General features: G+C 42.4%; 1 protein-coding gene and 1 pseudogene across 1 annotated transcript in view; both read left to right on the top strand.

The window, feature by feature from the left end:
* The window catches only part of LOC119649577 (laminin subunit alpha), a 120,559-nt gene extending 99,627 nt beyond the window's left edge, over nt 1-20,932 (top strand). The window contains exons 18-26 of the mRNA XM_038051781.1: nt 421-1,429; nt 1,731-1,858; nt 1,920-2,500; nt 2,560-3,833; nt 3,890-4,077; nt 16,968-18,794; nt 18,859-19,073; nt 19,281-19,807; nt 19,863-20,932. Coding sequence (XP_037907709.1) covers nt 421-1,429; nt 1,731-1,858; nt 1,920-2,500; nt 2,560-3,833; nt 3,890-4,077; nt 16,968-18,794; nt 18,859-19,073; nt 19,281-19,807; nt 19,863-20,759 — 6,646 coding nt within the window. The 3' untranslated portion in view covers nt 20,760-20,932. The remainder of the gene's footprint in view (nt 1-420; nt 1,430-1,730; nt 1,859-1,919; nt 2,501-2,559; nt 3,834-3,889; nt 4,078-16,967; nt 18,795-18,858; nt 19,074-19,280; nt 19,808-19,862) is intronic.
* LOC119650512 lies at nt 11,593-11,658 on the top strand (annotated as a pseudogene).
* Nucleotides 20,933-21,373: the final 441 nt, after the last annotated feature.

Raw genomic sequence — 21,373 nt, 5'->3', positions numbered from 1 at the left:
TTCTGCACTCACGGTATTCTCTAGATCTGGGCCACAGCGATCTCTTCTTGTTCTCAGACCACAAGAGAATGTTCGCTGGAAAGAAATTGAATGCCGATGAAGAGGTAATCGCCGAAACTGGGTCTATTTTGAGATTAAAGACAAATCGTTCTATAAAAATGGTATCGACAAATTGTATGACCGCTGTAATCATTGTATCGCCATCGAAGGCAACTATATTAGTTAATAAAATCAAATTTTATAAAAAAATATTTTCATTTTTAATTTAGCCTACGAACTTTTCAACCCATCTCTCGCATCAAATGTCATGATAATAGCGATCCCAAAATCTATACGCTGTACCTTCGTCTCTTCTTATAAAATTTAGTTTAGGTGATATATTGTAAATTTCCACATAAACATTTTCAATTTCAATTATAGATGCCGCAAGAACATCGAAGGACGAGCCTGTGATAAATGTGCAAACGGATTTTTCGATTTTCCACATTGTCAGCCCTGTAGGTGCAACGTTCCCGGAACAGAGTTTGAAATATGCGACAAAGTGAATGAATCGTGCTTTTGCAAGAAAAACGTTGTAGGACGATACTGTGAACAATGTGCAGAAGGCACATATAATTTACAAGCGTCAAATCCAGAAGGTTGTACAAAATGCTTCTGCTTTGGAAAAACGAATAGATGCGAAAGTGCTCATTTGCGAGTTTTTAATGTGAGCATATTAGAAAATGCGACCATCAGCACAATTAACATTGAAAATGGAGTAGTCAATGTTAAACTTTGGGAAATTCCGCAAGAGGAGGTGACGATAAACACAACTACCTCACAGGCTGATTTTTCGTATCGACGGAATGAGGATGGACTGGTCTATTTTGGAATGCTACATTATTTTGGTAATCAGAACAATCATTTGACTTCTTATGGCGGTGTATTAGCGTATACATTACTCTATACCACTGGCCCATTTGGATCCGCTACCTATGGTCCCGACGTTATATTGAGCAGCAAAGACAACATTATCACCCATCGAAGTTATGAACAGCCTGCAAGTGGCCAGCTATTTCGTGGGACGGTGCGAATGTTAGAGACCAGTTTCCAAACGGTTGATAATAGACCCGTTACTCGCGAAGAATTTATGATGATGTTACGAAACTTGGATTCAATTTATATTCGAGCTTCCTACTGGGAGCAAAGTGTAATTACTCAAATTTCGGATGTTTTCTTATCCATGGGCGATTACGACGAGCGTTCTGATTCAGGCGAACAAATTTCCGTAGAAAAATGCTTTTGTCCACCAGGTTATGCAGGTTTATCTTGTGAAGATTGCGCACCAGGTTATTATCGAGACCCCGATGGACCTTTCGGAGGCTACTGTATTCCTTGCCAGTGCAACGGACATGCGAGAACTTGTGATTGCCAAACTGGAATTTGTCAAGTGGGTGTTTAATTTGATTCCTACATAAAATAATCTTCTAGAAATTAAATGAGGCACTAAATTTTGTTTGTTTTCTCTAGTGTTTGGAAACAATTAGATGGGCAACACATTTGTTTAGTATAACAAATTTGCTCTCATAACAAAGTTATCAGAAAACGAATAGCCGTCTTCATTTTTTTCCTACATCTACACTTAAATTCGCACTAATGAGTTATTCTTTTTAACTGACATATTGCGATAATTAATTTAACTTTGAATTAATTGGTTCTGCGGGATAATTCACTCTTTATTTTCTGTTAAGGATTGCCGGGATTTTACAACCGGAGACCATTGCGAAAAATGCATCATTGGATATCATGGTAACGCAACTATCGGAACTCCTAACGACTGTATGATATGTGCGTGCCCACTTCCATATGAGTCGAATAAGTAAAGCTTTTGTTAGATGGAATTATATATGGTGTTACTAAATATATATATTTTTAATAAGTTTTGCAACCAGCTGTGAAATATCAGATACTGGCAACGAAATTCACTGTGAATGCAAACCAGGATACACTGGACCTCGATGTGAAAGTTGCGCAGCAGGTTTTTATGGGGAACCTGAAAAACAAGGTGACTACTGCAAACCGTGCGAATGTTCTGGAAACATCAATCCCGACGAACCAGGGGCATGTGATACTGTCACGGGAGAATGCTTGAAATGTTTGAATAATACTCATGGTAGAGCATGCAATTTGTGCGCACCAGGCTATTATGGTGATGCAGTGAAATTGAAGGATTGTAGAAGCTGTGATTGTGAAATGTTGGGCACAAAGTATTGTGATTCATTTGTTGGAAAATGCAATTGCCATGTTAACGTAATTGGCGAACGATGCGACCGGTGCGAAGATAATCATTATGGTTACGATTCTGGATTGGGGTGCAAGCCGTGCGACTGTGCAATTGCTTCTAACAGTTCACAGTGTGATTATCATTCTGGCGAGTGCGCTTGTAAACCTGGGGTCGCAGGAAGGCAGTGTGATCGATGCGCAGCAGACCACTGGGATTATTCTGTTGACGGTTGCGTTCGTGAGTATTACAATTATCTTGGTAAATTCAACTTCAACTTTAGCGTCATTTCTTCACAGCTTGTTCCTGCAATAAAGGTTATTCTCGTGGTTTCGGTTGCAATGCTCTTAATGGACAGTGTGAATGCCTCCCGGGAGTTATTGGTGACAAATGCGATTCGTGTCCATATCGCTGGGTGCTCATTAAAGATCAAGGCTGTACAGATTGCGATACCTGCATTCATGCGCTTTTAAACTTTACGGACAGTTTGCATAATGAACTTGAACCAGTATTTTCGGACTTTCAGAGCGTTGCTCTATCGTACTTCACAGCACGAAAATTAAACTATTTTAATGAACTAGCTGACAAAATTGAACCGCAAGTTAAAGCGTTAGACCCAAAAGGTGTAAATCTGACTCCTTCGCGCCAAGAAATTGAAAGTTTAGAAATGGATATGAAAAATTTGAATCAGCAAATGAGTATTATGTCCACTAGTGCTATAGAATGCCAGGAGAGCGGTGATAAGTTGTTGCATAATGCACGTGTTATTTTGGATGATAGTCAATTAGTGACAATGAATACATTGGCGACGATTAAGGAAGTAGAAGCTTTTGAAGATAGCTTCGACAGGGCAGCTAGTACTAAGGCGGAAAACGCTCTTACTGAGGTGAAGATTATTTTCGACGAGCTTGCTAAAGCGGTAGAAGAGTCTGAACAAAATAATTTAGAGCAGTTGAAAAATTCACAAGAAATGTTAGCAGAAACACAGTTTACAATACTGCCAGTCACGCGACAAAAAGAGGCATTAGACAATTTAAGGCGCGATGTTAAAAGTTTCAATGGGAAATTGGACAACTTGAAAGACTGGAGTATCGCTGCAGACGCTAGAAGCAGAGAAATTTCTCAACTAAATGAAAATAATAAAGAATCATTTGCTAACTCCAAATTCGGAATTGTATCTAATCAAACAACGGGAGTGAAGGAAAATATCGAGGATTCAGAAAAGCTAATAATTAATGGCAGGCTTACATTTGAAGCGATTGATAAAAATCTTGACATTTTAAAAGATGATTTATCTGGATTGAAAGAAAATAATAAAAAAGTGGACGAAATTTTGCCCGAGATTGATGAATATTATCAAGATGCAGAGTCGATTGTTAGCAAAGGGAAACTACATTTGTCTAATATTGACCAGTTAGCAAAAAATATATCTGAGCAATATTCAAATATCACATCTAATTCAGAGAAAGCTATTAAGGCTTCACGAGCGTACAGCGATATTGTTCAAGCTGTATTGGATGCCCAGAAAGCACTGAAACTTGCTAAATACGTTGCAGGAAATGCAACCGATTTGGTATATGTGAATAAAATAATATTTTCTACTTTATAACATACAAATAAATTTTTCAGAGTGATGGAGTGCGAGAGCGTGCACAAAAATCCGATGAAACAGCTGCAGAGTTTTTGGTACACGCTCGAAGCTCCTTACAAGTCGTACTAGAGAAATTGGATCCCCATTTGAATAAATCTGCAACTGCTGTAAACATTATTTCTGAAATGAATAAAGAAAGTGATCGCAAATTACAGGAAATCAATCTGTAAGTACAATGGGTATTGGTTTTGGAAATATTCTTAAATAATATTCGACCGCAGTTCCGAAAATTCATTGCTTGGATTTGAATTAGCAAAAAAATAATTAAATATGGCCTTAGATTATTAAAATATATTAGGTTTGGAAGACCGCTTACGTAAGAACAACAAATACACGGTTTTTTTGTAAATCATAATCCTTTTGAGATCGGTTTACAAATCATAATTGTTTTAACTTGGTAAAAATCTTGTGATTATTAATAAGAGTATAGTAGGTGAATTTCTTAGCCATCATGAAAACATAAGCGAAGGGCTTTGCGCTCTACGCTTGCGAGGCAAATTTAGAAATATAAGCGTCTCTAACGTTCAGGCCCTACAGAGGAAAATCGAGAGTCGGAGAAGGATACCTTCTACGAAGCAGTAGAAGGAACTCTCGAGGCCTGTCCCAGGTATGATATCAAAATCATATTTGCTGATTTTAATAGTCAAGTAGGGATAGGCGATACGTTGGCTCCCTTAGCTTACATACCAATGATAACGGACTGCGGATTTTTTAATTAGCAGTGACGCACGAAATGGTTGTTGGAAGTTTGTACGGTAAACGGTCCACAAACAAAAGTGGGCCTCTTCAAACGGGACCACTTTCAACCAAATTGACCACGTGCTGATTGAACGCCGTCACCTTTGCACCTTGATGAATGTCAGAACATATAGGGGGCCAATATAGACTCGGATTACTATCTCGTTGGCATGATGCTCGAATAACAACGTCACCTAGAATTCCTTGTGACAATCAGGTGAGAGTTAGCACTGAAGCAACACAGACCTCCGAAACATCTATAAGGGGAAAATGGATGCCGCAATAACCATCGACAAATGATCTTCACAACCACCTGCGTAACGTTAACATTAATACTGCAACAAACACGGAAATACGGCCCCAATCGAGAAAAAAAACGAAACGGCTAATTCGATGATGAATGTAAGCTAGCAACGGAACGAAAAAATGCTGAATACCAAGTAACGTTGCATTTTCAAAGAACGTTACAATACAATTTTTCTCATCTGATTTTAGATTTAGACAACTAAAAGCAATGTAAAATTTTGCGTTGTGTTTTAAAGTGCAGATTAGTCGGTTTTGAATGAATTTTATACTGTGGAAAACAAGCAACTCCGGCGATATCTTCTTTACTTACGTATATATTATTGTTGAGTTAAATGTTTTTAAGCCAGAGTTTAGTTATTTTCTTAATATCTGGCTTAAACATAACTGACCTCTTCAGGCTTACCGTTCGGTAGCCGAGTCGATCGCAGACTTGGTTTGGGTGAAGTCGAGAGGCTCTCAAATAACTATCTAGTGTATCAAATGATCGTTGTTTCGGTCGGATCTTAGGTCGTTCTCAACAAGTTCGATACTCAGCCTAACCCTAGCTAGTGAGTTCTCGTTGGCGTTCATGTCCATACCATCGAAGACAAATTCAGTTTAAAACCGCGTTGCATTGTGGTGATCATTCCTGTTTTGAACAAGTTGCTCAAGATCACCGAACGTTTCGAAATTTATTTCTCGGTTCGCACGAGTTTTTCTGGCACTAGGTGTTGCATGTAATCCCTTCGTCTAGTATGCACACGGTCAAACACGATGCTGCTTATAGTATTTCTATGAGTGACCGCGTAGCGGTAAGGCGTCAGTATTTCCGTAGTTTTGATAAACTCAGTTTGGTTCACGGTATTTTGGATAGCTTAGAAATTAGCACTATCAGCGGATTCATCATCATCCGATCTAGTCCTGTCTTAATAAAGAACTCTAGACACCCTGGTTTTGCGCCGAGGTCCACCAATCGATACCTCTAAAAGCTGTCTGGTGTCCTGACCTACGCCATCACTCCATCTCAGACAGAGTCTGCCTCGTCTTCTTTTTCTACCATAGATATTGCCCTTATAGACTTTATAGACAAAATATATGGTGGCAACGTCAGCACCGAAGACGAATCAACCAACAACATCAAACCGCACTGGTCAAACACGAAGAAGAATAAAGATAGGAGAATACAACTTTGAGACTGTTGGCAATTTCTCCTATCTAGGGTCGAAAATCAAAACCGATAACAGCTACGATGATGAAATCCGCGCACGGTTGTTGTCAGCCAACAGAGCCTATTTCAGCTTACAAAAACTGTTCCGCTCGAAACGTCTCACCATAGGGTCAAAGCTCTTACTGTGCAATGCTATGATCTCGCCAGTCCTCATGTATTCCTCGGAAATTTGGCTTCTTAGCAAAAAAAATTGCGAACTCTTGGCCGCGTTCGAGAGAAGAATCCTCCGAAGAATTTTTGGTCCCCTACATGAGGATGGACGATTCCGTAGCCTACACAATGACGAAATCTATGAGCGATACCATGACCGTGCGGTTGTGGATAAAATCCGGCTCAATAGGTTACGGTGGGCGGGTCGCTCAATCGGTATGGATGAGAATGATCCCACCCGGAAAGTCTATAAGGGCAATATCTATGGTAGAAAAAGAAGACGAGGCAGACCCTGCCTAAGATGGAGCGATGGCGTAGGTCAGGACGCCAGACAGCTTTTAGGGATATCGAATTGGTGGACCTCAGCGCAAAACCGGAATGTCTGGAGTTCTTTATTAAGGCAGGCCTAGACTGGATACCGGTTGTTGCGCTGTTTTTGATGATGATGTGAAACAAAACCTTATTAGAATCGAGTCAATGTCTTTTTTAAGGTTTTGTGTGAAACAAAACCTTATTAGAATGGTGACGGTGTCTGTCTGTCCGTCTGTCTGTCTGTCTGGCTGTCTGTCTGTCTGTCTGTCTGTCACACCCGATTTATTCGGAAACGGCTAGACCGATTGTCACGAAAATTGGTGAGAGTATGTAATCTGGTGATCCCTTTACATGCAGTAAGTGGCGCCATCTTGCGTTAAGTTTAAGGGGGGGCTCTCCGTACATGTGAATGGAGGGTGCAAATTTTTTTTTCACAGAATGTAGCCAAGTAGGGTATCAAATGAAAGGTCTCAATTAGTACTTTTCGAATCTGGTTCAATATTTGATATTAGATGAAACATAGGGGAGTCAGGGTTGAAAATATGACCCACAAAAAGTGTAACAGGTCTCGTTCTCAGAACCTATCCAACCGAAAAATCTGGAAAAAATCACAGTGGTGCATCTCTACGAAATCTAGGCCTCAAAATATGTCCGGTTCCGATATCTGCACAAATAAAGTTAATAATAGTATATTTCCACATTTTAGAAATTTACCCGGCACCCCCCCTTATGTTCATCCCAGGAGCACAAAATTTGGCATAGGTATAACGAAGAATATGGTGCACAGTTTGGTCAAGTTTGAAGAAAATCCAACTATTATTAACAAAGTTACTGGGGGTGAAACTTTACAATTTTTTGTGAATTTCGTGCACTCTACAACCCGCATGACGTCATCATCACATATCAATTCGTCAATACCACAACGAAATGAATTTTTATGAATTGGGTCGCAGACAATTATTTTGTTTTAGTTTTTTAGTTATTTGTCAACCAGACATGTGTATATGTAGGTATATAATATATGCGTGCTAATGAACTTTGCGGGTAGTGCCTAATTCAAATAGATATAAGAAGTAAATCGGAAATATGGTATTGTCAATTTATATGTGTACAGTATTCGGTAATAGGCAGTTTGTTTGTTTAGGGTGAACGTGATATCTATGGCTGTAATATGTACGTATGTCTCGTAGTTTGGAAAAATATGAAGGATTATGTTGGATTTGTAGCTATATACGGACAGAGAAATGTGCGTCTCTTACATAAGATGAACACAAAACCTTTATACCCGAAGCGCGAGCTTCCGGTATTCCGACTTGTTTTTTTTTTGAGGAGGTGGAAATCTTCAAAAGACACTGGCCTGGACACGCCAGCGTGTGGGATTCTTACCCACTGTGGAACCACCGTACGGTATTACATCACGGGGCGGAGTCAGCTCATTTTGGCTTGGTCCCCTTTCGTCTCTATGCGGCGTACGTAACCGCGCTTTTCTAGTCTCCTCTGCCTTTCAGAGTTTTTTTTTGGGGGAGTAGTGTAGGTGAATGCGTTTACGCACAGAGTGTTGGACTCCCGCAATAGCACGCTGGCGGACTACCAAATAAACACCTCCCTGTCATCAGAGAACTAGCCTGGAGCCGTTTGACACATTACTCCGGGCTAGCCCTCCCGCTCTCCCGGCTTTGGGAGCCTTCAAGTCAGGGAATTCCTTTCACCAACGGGAGGGGAGGGTAGGAAGGGAGTTGTTGTTAGTTCAGGGAACCCCTTACCGTCCGATCCCTTTGCCGGTCGAGTTCAATCTTCTTCGTAATAAGAAGAGCCCGAACATAATGCGCAATACGATTCCAGCTGCCAGCGCTCTTCAGCATCTCTCGCACAATGTTGTCTGGAGAGAGTTCCCCTGTGTCAGCATAAAGCTGCTCGCGGAGGCCGTCCCACCTCTCGCAAGAGAAAAAGGTGTGTTCAGCGTCATCCGCCACTCCATTGCAGAACACACAATCAGGAGATCGCGCCTTCCCAATCCTGTGCAGGTAAGACTGAAAACCTCCATGTCCACTTAGAAGTTGGGTAAGGAAGTAATCAATCTCACCGTGCTTTCTGTTCAACCATAGGTCTAATTTGTCGATGAGCCGCGCAGTCCACTTGCCCCTTGGCTCATTTTGTCAAGAAAGTTGCCACTCGCTAAGGGTGCGTTGACGTTCTTCACGGGCAACCACTTCTCTTAAGTTTTCGCCCTTACGGCATAGATAGCTTTGCGCTCCTTGGCAAGGAGGGCAACGGGGATCACTCCCGCAATCACCATCGCAGCCGGTTCGGAGACGGTGCGATAAGCAGACGCCACTCGCAAAGCTCCCCGCCTCTGCACTTGAGCGAGGTGTTTACGATGCACCTCCTTGTCAAGGGCATCAGTCCATACCTCCGCACCATAGAGAAGAACGGACTGCGTTGCTCCCATGAGGAGACGTCTCCTAGTTGATATAGGGCCCCCAACATTTGCCATTAGCCGACTCAAGACCGCGACTGCAGCTGCAGCCCTGTCCGCGGCTGCTTTGATTTGCTCGAAGGAGCTCATCTTCGAGTCGAGCATTAAACCAAGGTATTTAATCGCTGGTTTTGACTCTATAGTCAACTCGCCGATCGATATGGGACGCCGGGTCGGGATTCTCCTTCTGGTCAGGATGACTATTTCGGTTTTTTCCAGCGCAAGGTTGAAACCGTGAGCAGTCATCCATCCGCTTACCCGTCGTATCAATATGCCAAGTCTGCTTTGCGCCTGTTCAACAGTGCGTCCGGCAACAAGTGCCGCAACGTCGTCTGCATAACGGACCAGGCGCGACTCTTCGGGCATATCGAGTCTCAGCAGACTACCGTAGGAGGCGTTCCAGGCGTCCGGCCCTAGGATGGAACTCTGTGCTATTCCCGATGTGATTTCCATCCTCCTCTGGCCCTCTAGCGTCTCAGAGCAGGGAGCGGTCTTTCAGATAATCCCTCAATATCCGCAAGAGATAGCTTGGCACGTGAAAGGAGTTCTCTAGTGTGTCTAGCATATCTGTCCATCTTACGGAATTGAAGGCATTTCTGACATTAAGCGTTATGAGGAGCATTATCCGTCGAGATCGGCGGCTGTGTGCCCCGGCTCGATTAAACGCATCTATGACCTCCATAACCGTATCCCCTGTAGATTTCCCTATTCTAAACTCGAACTGTCTTGCGGATAAGTCCCCGGCAGCACGAATCGCTTCAGCGAGTCTACCCCTGATGTGCTTCTCGAGCACTTTTCCGGCCGTGTCAAGCATACATAGCGGTCGGTATGCACACGGTAGCTCCGGGTCTCCTTTACCCTTACTGATCAACGCGAGTCTGGCCACTTTACAACGACAGGGAAAAATGGCCTCCCTCAAGCACGCGTTGAACACTTCAAGCAGCAACTCTGCCCGTAGGCGGAACACCAGTTTGTAAACCTCCGCCGGGAGGCCTTTCGCAGTTTGCTCTGGATAGATACGACAATAGAGTTGATCGCATCCCAGATTCTCTGGTACAAGCACCTCTCCTAGAGTCTCCTCTAGGTCCTTCCTTTCCTCCACAAACCTTGAAGCATACATGCTCTGGGTCCTCTAGGACTCCATCGCAGTTTGGACAATCACATGAGGTATCTTGTTTAAACCTGAACAGGTACTGGCGATATCCTCCATGCTCCGTGGGAAACTGAGTAAGATTATAATTAATCTCACCGTGCCGTCTCTCCAATCACTCCTTGATGGCAGGGATGAGCCTGTGTGTCCACTGACCCTTTCCCGAGCATTCCCAACGCTCTTGCCATATATTTAGAGATCTCTCCTTTCGGAATTCTTCGTCTGCAATAAAGGAGAGATAGACTTCGCATTATATATATTCGTCATCTCATCTGCCAAGATGTCAATGGGCATCATTCCAAAGATGACGAATGCTGCATCATCTGCAACCTGCAATAATAATAATAATCGTTGGCGCAACAAGAGAGCACTTCATTCAAGACCGTAACGGTACACTAGGAGGCAATGTGGTCAGCATTGCGCTCGCCCGAGATTATTAACCCTGATTTGACTCAGGTACTCATTCACAGCTGAGTTGACTGGTATCCGACGTCAAATCACGATACAAATTCCACTGCCACCAGTGAGATTTGAACCGCGACCTTCCGTGTGATAGTTTTTAGTATAACCAAAAATGAATTTGACAATAGTATTAAAACCGAGAACGATTGCCGTAATAATTGGAAATATCTACTAATGTAACTATGTCTATGGTATTATTATCATATTGTTTAAAAGACCCATCGTTTTTACACATTGTGTTACTTTTCGCTGTCACTACCTCCAAAGACAGTAGCTGTACTTGAGTTCCTTGTCGTTCAGTTTGTTAGCAATGATACTGAAAGCTATTTTATTTATGTACTTTGGATAGTCAGTGACTACCTGCTTAACTGACTGATTAACAGCGAGGTTGCCCCTGTTGGAAAAGTAAGTTTGTCTGGGGCGATTAGACGTTTAGATTGCGGATGTACATATTTCACAACTGACCTGGAGTCGTATTACCCTTTTATATTTGTGTCTTTATTAAGGAGGTAAAAATTGTGCCCATGCTGGAGCCAAGCACATCAAAATAACTTCACCAATTATATTTCTAAGGCGGCTATTTTATTGTGTTGCCGCATAGGATACACTTTAGATTTCTTTTACTAGTGCTACAACCCTTAGAATTGCCGGAATAAATCAAAGTTTGATTGTTTTTTGTACTTACCGCGGAATCACCTAAAATCACTATCTCGCACCCTTTGGTATGTTAAGGGTTAACAAGGTTTTTCGCTTAGGCACACAATTGTTGGCATTTTATAGGCATAAAAAATGACACGAAAACTTTAGAAACGGACTTTTTGCGGGCGATACCACTTATTTTAAAGTACCCTGTCTAGCAAGGGCACAGTTAGCTACAACCTTGCTTCGGGAGAACATATATTAAAATTGGAACGATACAGAGAAGATTAGCATGGCCCCTGCGCAACCTGCAATGCCTTTCCCCAAACTGCATAGCGGAGGATCGAACTCACTACCCTAGCTATAAGCAACCTGGAAGCATGCCGTGGCCCTGCCACGTTCGGCATCATCCTTGCCAGGGCCACACTCGCAGTGGATGCTTTGTCACAAACATACTGCACGTGTTGATTATAGCTAAGCTTCCCGTCTATCATCACTCCTAAGTATTTGATGGCAGGCTTAGAAGTGATGATATGATTCCCAATTTGAATACGGGCAAAATTTCTTTTACGGCGCTTGGTGATGAGGACTGCTTCCGTTTTTTCCTCCCCAAGTGTCAGACCAGAACTCTCTAGCCAACCCTTAATAGCACTGATCTCTTCGCATGAGTATAACTCAGCATCCTCGAGATACTTTGCGACCACAACCAGCGCTATATCATCGGTGTAGCCCACCACTCTGGCTTCCTCCGGAAGGGGAAGATTAAGAACATCGTTGTACATTATGTTCCACAGTAGTGGGCCCAGTACGGAGCCCTGTGGGACATCCGCGGAGACAACGTACTACTGGGGTCCGTCATCGGTGTCATACCAAAGCCTCCGTTCTTGTAAATAGCTGTTGACAATAGCTGCAAGATAAGCGGGAATATCAATCTTCGCCATAGATTCCCGTATTAGGTTCCAATGGGCCGAATTGAATGCATTTCTCACATCCAGGGTCACTACTATGCAATATTTGCTAGTACTGCCCTTTCTGTGGATTGCATCTTCGACCAAGCCGGTAACTATTTTGATAGCGTCAATGGTTGATCTGGCTTTACGGTACTCATACTGCCGATCTGAGAGACCTCCCTGGCTCTCAACAACCAGGAGTAATCTATTATAGATTACTCGTTCTTGTATTTTGCCCACAATATCCAAAAGACAAATAGGTCTGTAGGAGGTTGGCTCACTTACAGGTTTGTCAGCCTTAGGCAGTAGCACCAACTTCTGCCGTTTCCATGATGCAGGAAATATCCCCTCGGACATGCACGTTTCGAACAACTCAGCGAATATGTCCAGTCTGGATTTCACGGCAATCTTAAGGGGCTTATTCGGCACGCCATCCAGACCCGGAGCTTTGTTATCTCCATTCCTAGCGCAGATCTCCAGCAGGTCATTACTGGTGACTAGCGGTATTGCCGTGTCGTTCTGAGGTCACTGGAAGTTTTGTATGCCCTCCTCGTGCTGGGGGAATAACCCCTGGATAATTTTTAACAAGAAGGGCACGTGATCTGCGGAGATGATCGGACTCTGAATCCCCGGTTGAAAAAATTGCATAATTCATCGCGCTGAACAGTCGATATAATCTGCGAAAGTTGCAGTTCGTCAAGAAAGTGCCCTCTTGCCAGCCTTCTTTACTCTTGTTGTAGAGGTTGTTAGAAGCTTCAATATCCAGAGCTTTACACATTGCTCTATCCAGATGCTGTTTTCCCAGCTTCTCGTAGTAAAGCTGGATAAAGTAGCGTTCCACAACTGGCGCCCTTGGTGATCAATGCATCAACGACCGTCTCAAATTCAAAATTTTTCCGCAGTGTCATTTGCTCTGTCGCCTGTATATTTCTGGCTGTTGGTCAACTACCAAAGACAACGAAGCCTCGCGGTAAAGGAGGCAAACATGTTGCGTTAGACTAGTGGTGTAATAAGCCATGATCACATCCGAATTGACAACATCCGCGAACGATATGGGGCTGCACCGATCGCCAAAAGGTCGTCCGAAAATAAGTTGGCTTGATACGCTGGATGGCGATTTGAGAGTCTCTCGACAGCATCTAAATCAGGCTTTTAATAGAAGAAAATGGCGTATCCGATGAAGACGAAGAGAATCCGCCTCCGATCCGGACAAAGGCTGAAGAAAAACATAGCGTCCAACATTGGCGACTCCACGTCCTTTACTATCTTTCCTAATCATCATCAGCGGCGCAACAACCGGTATCCGGTCTAGGCCTGCCTTAATAAGGAACTCCAGACATTCCGGTTTTGCGCCGAGGTCCACCAATTCCATCGCTCCATCTTAGGCAGGGTCTGCCTCGTCTTCTTTTTCTACCATAGATATTGCCCTTATAGATTTTCCGGGTGGGATCATCCTCATTCATACAGATTAAGTGACCCGACCACCGTAACCTATTGAGCCGGATTTTATCCACAACCAGACGGTCATGGTATCGCTCATAGATTTCGTCGTTATCTAGGCTACGGAAACGTCCATCCTAATGTAGGGAGCCAAAAATTCTTCGGAGGATTCTTCTCTCGAACGCGGCCAAGAGTTCTAAATTTTTTTTACTAAGAACCCAAGTCTCCGAGGAATACATGAGGACTGGCAAGATCATTGTCTTGTACAGTTAGAGCTTTGACCCTATGGTGAGACGTTTCGGGCGGAACGGTCTCAAAATTGTATTCTCCTATCCTTATTCTTCCTGTGTGACCAGTGCGGTTTGATGTTGTTGGTTGGTTGGTTTTCGGTGCTGACGTTGCCACCATATATTTTGTCTTGCCTTCATTGATGTGCAGCGCAAGATCTTGCGCCGCCTGCTCGATCTGGATGAAGGCAGTTTGTACGTCTCGGGTGGTTCTTCCCATGATGTCGATATCGTCAACATAAGCCAGTAGTTGGGTGGACTTAAAGAGGATCGTACCTCTTGCATTTACCTCAGCATCACGGATGACTTTCTTGAGGGCCAGGTTAAAGGGGACGCATGATAGGGCATCCCCTTGTCGTAGATCGTTGTTGATGTCGAATGGTCTTGAGAGTGATCCTGCTGCTTTTATCTGGCCTCACACAATGGTCAGGGACAGCCTAGTCAGTCTTATTAATTTCGTCGGGATACCGAATCCTCTCATGGCCGTGTACAGTTTTACTCTGGCTATGCTATCATAGGCGGCTTTAAAGTCGATGAACAGATGGTGCAACTGTTGTCCATATTCCAACAGTTTTCCCATCGCTTGCCGCAGAGAGAAAATCTGATCTGTTGCTGATTTGCCTGGGGTTAAGTCTCTTTGGTATGGGTGTTCTGGGCGTATGGGGCTATCCGGTCTAGAAAGATAGCGGAGAATATCTTATAGATGGTACTCAGCAACCTCTATAATTGCTGCACTGTGTGATATCTCCTTTTTTATGTATGAAACAGATAATGCCTCGTTGCCAGTCGTCAGGCATTGATTCGCTGTTCCACACCGTCAGCACAAGTTAATGAACCACTTGGTGTAACTGCTCGCCTCCATATTTAACCAATTCGGCTGTAATTCCATCGGCTCCTGGCGACTTATGATTTTTTAGCCGATGAATTGCACGGACTGTTTCTCCTAAACTTGGTGGTGGCAGTATTTGTCCTTCGTCTTCAGTTGGCGGGACCTCCAACTCGACGATGTTCTGGTTGTTCAGTAGCTCATCAAAGTAGTCAACCCATCGCTCCAATATGCCCATTCTGTCGGAAATCAGATTTCCCTCTTTGTCTCTTCAGGATGAGCATCGAGGTGTATAAGACTTCATCCTACTGACTTGTTGGTAAAACTTGCGCGCCTGATGCGGTTCTTCCCTGTACTTTTCTAGTTCACAGACTTGTTGGTTCTCTCAGGATTCCTTTTTCCGTCTGTGAAGTCGCTTCTCCGCTCGACGGAGTTCGTGATAAGCCTCTGCGCGTGCCCGCGTTCTTGGAGAAGGCAACATTACTCGGTGTGCGGCATTCTTCCGTTCTGTTGCTAGCTTACATTCATCTTCAAACCAGCCGTTCCGACTCCTTTTGCGGCTGGGGCCAAGTATGTTTGTGGCCGTATCCATGATAACGTTCTTTATGTGAAGATCATTTGTTGATGCTTCATCTCCAGGTCCTCTGTTGACTGCGGTTATTGCGGCATCCATTTCCCTCTTATAGGTGTCACGGAGAACTGTGTTGTGGATGGCTTAGTGTTAGTGTGGCGGCGTTTGGTCAACACATGGTCAATTTGGTTGAAAGTGGTCCCGTCTGGAGAGGCCCACGTATGTCTGTGACCCGCTTTCCGCGCAAACCAGGTACTTCCAACAACCATTTCGTGTTACCTTGCTAATTGAATAATCCGCAGTCCGTTATCATTTGTTTTTTCGTGTAAGCTATGGGAGCCAACGTATCGCTTGAACACGGGCTCCTTCCCTACTTGGCTGTTAAAATCCCCAAGTATGTTTTAATATCATATCAGGGACAGGCTTCGAGGGTTCGTTCTACTGCCTCGCAGAAGGTATCCTTCTCCAACTCTGTAGTTTCCTCTGTAGGGGCGTGAACGTTAATGAGGCTTCTATTTCTAAACTTGCCTGGCAAGCGCAGAGTGCATAGCTGTTCGCTTATGTTTTCAAAGCCGATAACAGCAGGTTTCATTTTTTGGCTGACTAAGAAACCTACTCCGAGCACATGGTTTACTGGATGACCGCTATAATATATGGTGTAGCTACTCTTCTCCAGGAAACCAGGCCCTGTCCATCGCATCTCTTGTAACGCTGTTATATCAGCCCTATATTGGGACAGAGTATCGGCTAGCTGCTCATCAGCTTTATCTGTGTACAGGGAGGGCACGTTCCATGAGAAAATGCGCAAATCGTTAATCCGTTGTCGTTGCCGGGTTCGTCGTTGTAAAATCCATCCTGTCCGAGGCTCCTTTTGTGGCTTTCTAACATCGGTTTTCCGTGTAGGGTTGTCAGCCCTACCCAACCCCCAACCTGGAGGACCAGTTGGTACAATTTGTCCCGTTTTTAGGTGCGGGAGACTCACCTTCATGCTCCTCCGTCTGCAGCTTTTCGTTATGAAAGAGCTCCCAGCGATCACCACGTGGAGGTGAAGATAGGGTTTGGTAGTAGAGCTGTTGGTGTTGGTTCAGCAGGCATTTCGCAGGTTTTATGCTCCATCGTGAATACCAATCGTTTCGCCCTGGGACCTATACTACCCTTTGACCACCTCTCTTTCCTAATGAAATAATAAATTAGTAGCTCGAAAAAGCATCGCTTTGCAATTTATAATAATTTTATTATCGTCTTGAAATATACGAGGGGCTAAGTTTTAGCTGTTGTATGTATTTTTTAACTAGAGGTTTGGAATAGTCGGTATGTATTTCTGACCTAAATTGATTTGAAGATTTAAGAGTGTTCTAGACGTTAAAGCCACAGTACACATACGGGTCACTAAGATAAGCCGAATTGTAGGAATATTGTTAGAATATACGATTCATTATAGTTTAAATTATCGTCTTAAATTACATTGAGAGTTGATTTTTTTCGAAAACGAATAAAAATATAGTGTTATGTTTTACTATTATATTATTCTCGTATTTATAGGGTATTGGAGGAATTCCCGAAGCATTCTACAGTCGAAAGTTGGAAAACAGCTCAACAGCAAGCCCTTTCAGCTCAAGAAGGATCACACGCTGCCATGGACATAATAAATCCCATCGTTGATCAAATTCCATTGGGTCTAAAAATGGCTAAGCAAACTCCAAAGGATATTGACATAACAACAAAAGACATTGGTCAAACTACACATCAGGTTGATAAAGTAGAAGCGCTGTTACCAGAACTTTCAGCTTTGGTTGATAAAATGGATAAGAAACAAGCCCATACAAGTTTGATTGGCAGCGACTTAGGCGATCGAATTGATAAGCTTAAGAAGAAAATCGAAATGGCACGGAATATTGCTAACGGTATTGGCGTCGGCGTCACTTTCCATCCGAATACTGTGCTTGAACTGAAACCACCTGAGAATCTCTCACGACTGGCAACTACATCCAGAGTTTCAGCTTATTTCAATACAACTAAACCAAATGGTTTCTTGTTCTATCTCGGAAATGAAAAAAAAACCGGAGTCCGTTCTGGAAAAGGCCAGGATTTCATGGCCGTTGAAGTTGAGAATGGATATCCCGTACTGACAATAGATCTGGGTAATGGACCAGAAAAGATTATCAGTGACAAGTACGTTGCAGATGGTTCTTGGTATCAGGCTATAGTCGATCGAACAGGAAATCACGTAAAATTCAACATACGAGAAGAGTTAGACAATGGAAGTGAAGTGGTTCACAAAACAGAACAAATTCTGCCCGGAACATTCTCCGTATTTGATGTGGATGAGAATAGTAAACTGTATGTTGGTGGATATTCAGCTGACTTCACAGCACCAGAAGACCTGCGTTATAGTTCATTCGAGGGGCAAATTGAAAATTTAAAAATCGGTGATGAGCCTGTTGGTCTATGGAATTTTGTGGATGGTGGAGAAAACATGGAGGGAGCTCGTGAAAGAAGTAAACTTATTGCACAAGAAACACCTGTAACTGGATACAGGTTCAACGGAAATGGATATGTCATCATGGATGCAAAACCACATCACTTTAAAACACGATCAACAATTCATTTCCGATTTAAAGCTTCTAAAGATGCAAAGAACGGTTTGCTCTTTTATGCAGGCCAGGGCGAACATTTCATTTCAGTTGAGCTCAAGGATGGAAGCATCAGCTTTCAATATAAACTTGGTGAGCATAAAGTTATTATAGGGACCAACACAACACTGAACGATGATCAGTGGCATCGGGTTGAAGCTGAACGGGATGGTCGAAAAGGAGTACTTAAAGTGGATGGAAAGGACATTTATCAGGAAGAGTTATTATCAGGAAGTGAAGAGAATCTTCTAATATCTGAGGAAATGTATTTTGGTGGCCACCCTGGGAAAGATGTTCACTCAGATATTAGTAAAAAAGGTTTTAACGGATGCATTGATGAAGTGGTAGTATCAGGCACCCCCGTTGATTTAAGTCGAAATTTGAAAGCATATGGAGTTCGACCCGGATGTCCTGAAAAGTTCTCTGCTTCTGTTTCGTACATGCCGGGACAATCCGGATATTTGAAATATGCAAATATCTCGGTAAATAACAGTTTGCATCTCAACTTAAAATTCCAAACCCGCCAAGAAGAAGGCATAATTTTCTACGCAAGCGATAAAATTAGTGGTGGAAAAATTGGATTAACCATTTATAATGGAGATCTTGTTCTGTGGAGTATGGATCAGCACAAACTCACAACCGGAGATAAATATAATGACGGTCGATGGCATGTTGTGGCTGTTAAGCAAGAGGGCGAATTTCTACAGATGACTATAGACGATGAAGAAGAATACAAGTAATCTATTATTCTAATATTTTCTGTTTTGCTCTTTTTTTTGAGGTGATATATTAACTTTCAGAATTGAAAATGCAACCCCCTTGATCATTGAGCGCGGAGATATTTATTTTGGTGGATTACCGGCGAATCATGGGTTTCCCAAGAGTATATTGTCAACAACGGCATATTTTGTAGGCTGCATAAGCGATGTCACTATGAACGGAAATATTGTAAACTTTGCGGCAGCAGTTGATAAGTCCGCTGTTAACATTGAAGGCTGTCCAGCTGATATTTTAGGTAGAGTTATTTCCATCTTTTTGAGACTAGTTAGAGTAAATGGCATGAAATCTTACTGCCGAACTGAGCTGCATCGTGTAATTTGAAAACTGAAAATTTTTTAATCAATTTAGCCAGTATACGGCTTTGAATATATGTTGGGCAGAATATTTCGATAAGCAGATTTTATAAAACGAACTATTCAATAATATGGAATTTTGTGTTTAGATTATGATGTGTCAGCAGTTCCTATCTATTACCCGGGAGATGTTGTTAAAGAAATTGAGAAAAATGTTGTTAAACATAAACTTGATGGCGATGAATCGGGTACCATTAGTAGAGAAAACGAAGAAGAAAATACAATCGCCCCACCCGTTGATGTTTTTGAAAAGCAGACTTACACGGAAGAACCGATCACTACGACAACATTTAGTCGGCACCATATAGTCACAACTACTCCAGCGCTCGTCACAAAACGTCCAACAAGAAAACGACCAGATTTTGGAATAAAACAAGAGCCTATCTGTAAATTACCCATAAATCCCAACCTCGATGATATCGACGTTGTAAAAGCTGGTTATCGATTCGGGACAACAGTTAATAGCAGAATAGAAATAAAACAAATTCCTAGCAGAATGAAAAAAGCATATGAAATTTCCTTGGAATTTAAAACCGAATCGTATGAAGGCGTGTTATTTTATGCCGCGGATCCTAGTCATACGGACTTCGTGGCGCTTTATTTGAAAGGAGGAAAGGTAACTTTATCGTCTGTGAACATTACTAGTTTTAAATTTGATCGTTTTTTAATAGGTTCACTATACTTTCCGCATTGGACAAAACTCGGTTAACGTCTCATCAGCATTCTATTATAATGACGATAATTGGCACGAAGTAACTATTACTCGGCAACAGCTTAAAGGTGAATTGATTATCGATAAAGAAGACATTAACCAAGCGGAAATGCCAAACGGGTCAAAAAATACAATCTCAATTCATGCTCCACTTTACATTGGTGACGTAGATGTTCCTATGTCAGACGAATTGAATTTAAATTTAGAATTTGAGAAAGGATCACGCTACAGTGGATGCATACGAGCTGTGAAAATCCAAAATCGTGTTGTTCCTGTTTCTAGTTTTAATGCAGTAGGCGTAATACCTTGTTCAGACGACGTCGAAAAAGGAGTTTATTTCAATAAAGGTTACGTTAAACTGCGTGACCGCTTTAATGTTGGAGCGGAGTTCACCGTTAGTTTCGATATTAAACCGAGAACAACTACAGGAATGTTACTAAGTGTTCATGGACGAAATGCGTACTTGATCTTGCAAATGCTGAATGGAACCATAAACTTCACGGTTGATAATGGCGAAGGGCCTATCACTGCTATATTTAAACCTAATCCTGGGGAGAATTTATGTGATGGCCATTGGAGAACTGTTGAAGCCATTAAATCACAATACGTTATCACATTGATTGTCGACTCTGTAAGTTCTCAACCTGCAATTGGAAGTGCCGCGCATCCATTAACAGAAACAACTCGGCCATTATTTTTGGGTGGCCATCCTCACATAATGAAAGTTCGAGGTTTGACTGCTCGGAAACCGTTCATTGGATGTATTCGAAACCTCAAAATCAAGGACCAAGTCGAAGTAATTCATCCTCATATGACTTTCGGTGACGTTCGGACAGGTGTCTGCCCTACAAATTAGAATTGATGCAATTTTTGAAAGCTTATATTTCCTTCCTTTTTGCCTTTAAATGAAATATTTACAGATTTTTAAAATATTATGAACCTCATGTCAATATTAAATTTTACCTTAAAGTTTTCTATGCATTATGTTAATAACTAAAATATTAATTAATTAAACGCTTTCAAAAAACTGTTAAGTGTCCTCCATTCATAACCATGCCCTTCAACTTGTAATAGCATTTTACCTTTAAACATAATGTAGCAGATATGGCTTTGAAACATCGTGCTTATCAACCTCTCGCACTGCCCTCCATATATCCATCCTTATCTAATTATCTGTTTATGTATGTGGTGATTAAGCAAAATGCTGTAATGGAAGGTCGCCGTTTAATTCCCCGGTAGCAGCCGGTTGAATGAGTGAATACCTGAGTCTAATCAGGGAAATAACCATATCGTTTCCTAGTATACCATTACGGTTTTGAGATGAAGCGCTCTAACACACTCCTAGGTTCAAATTGGATTATTGTGTCATCGATTATCATGCGTATAATAGGAACATATCGGGGAAGCTAGAAATTCGCTAAAGAGATACCCTTCACAGGCAGCAGTAGTCCAACACATACTGGATGAATG

The sequence above is a fragment of the Hermetia illucens genome, chromosome 2 (genome assembly GCF_905115235.1).
Source record: "Hermetia illucens chromosome 2, iHerIll2.2.curated.20191125, whole genome shotgun sequence".
Taxonomy (NCBI): domain Eukaryota; kingdom Metazoa; phylum Arthropoda; class Insecta; order Diptera; family Stratiomyidae; genus Hermetia; species Hermetia illucens.
The sequence above is the reverse complement of the archived record's forward strand: the minus strand, read 5'-3'. Positions and strand labels throughout refer to the sequence as shown.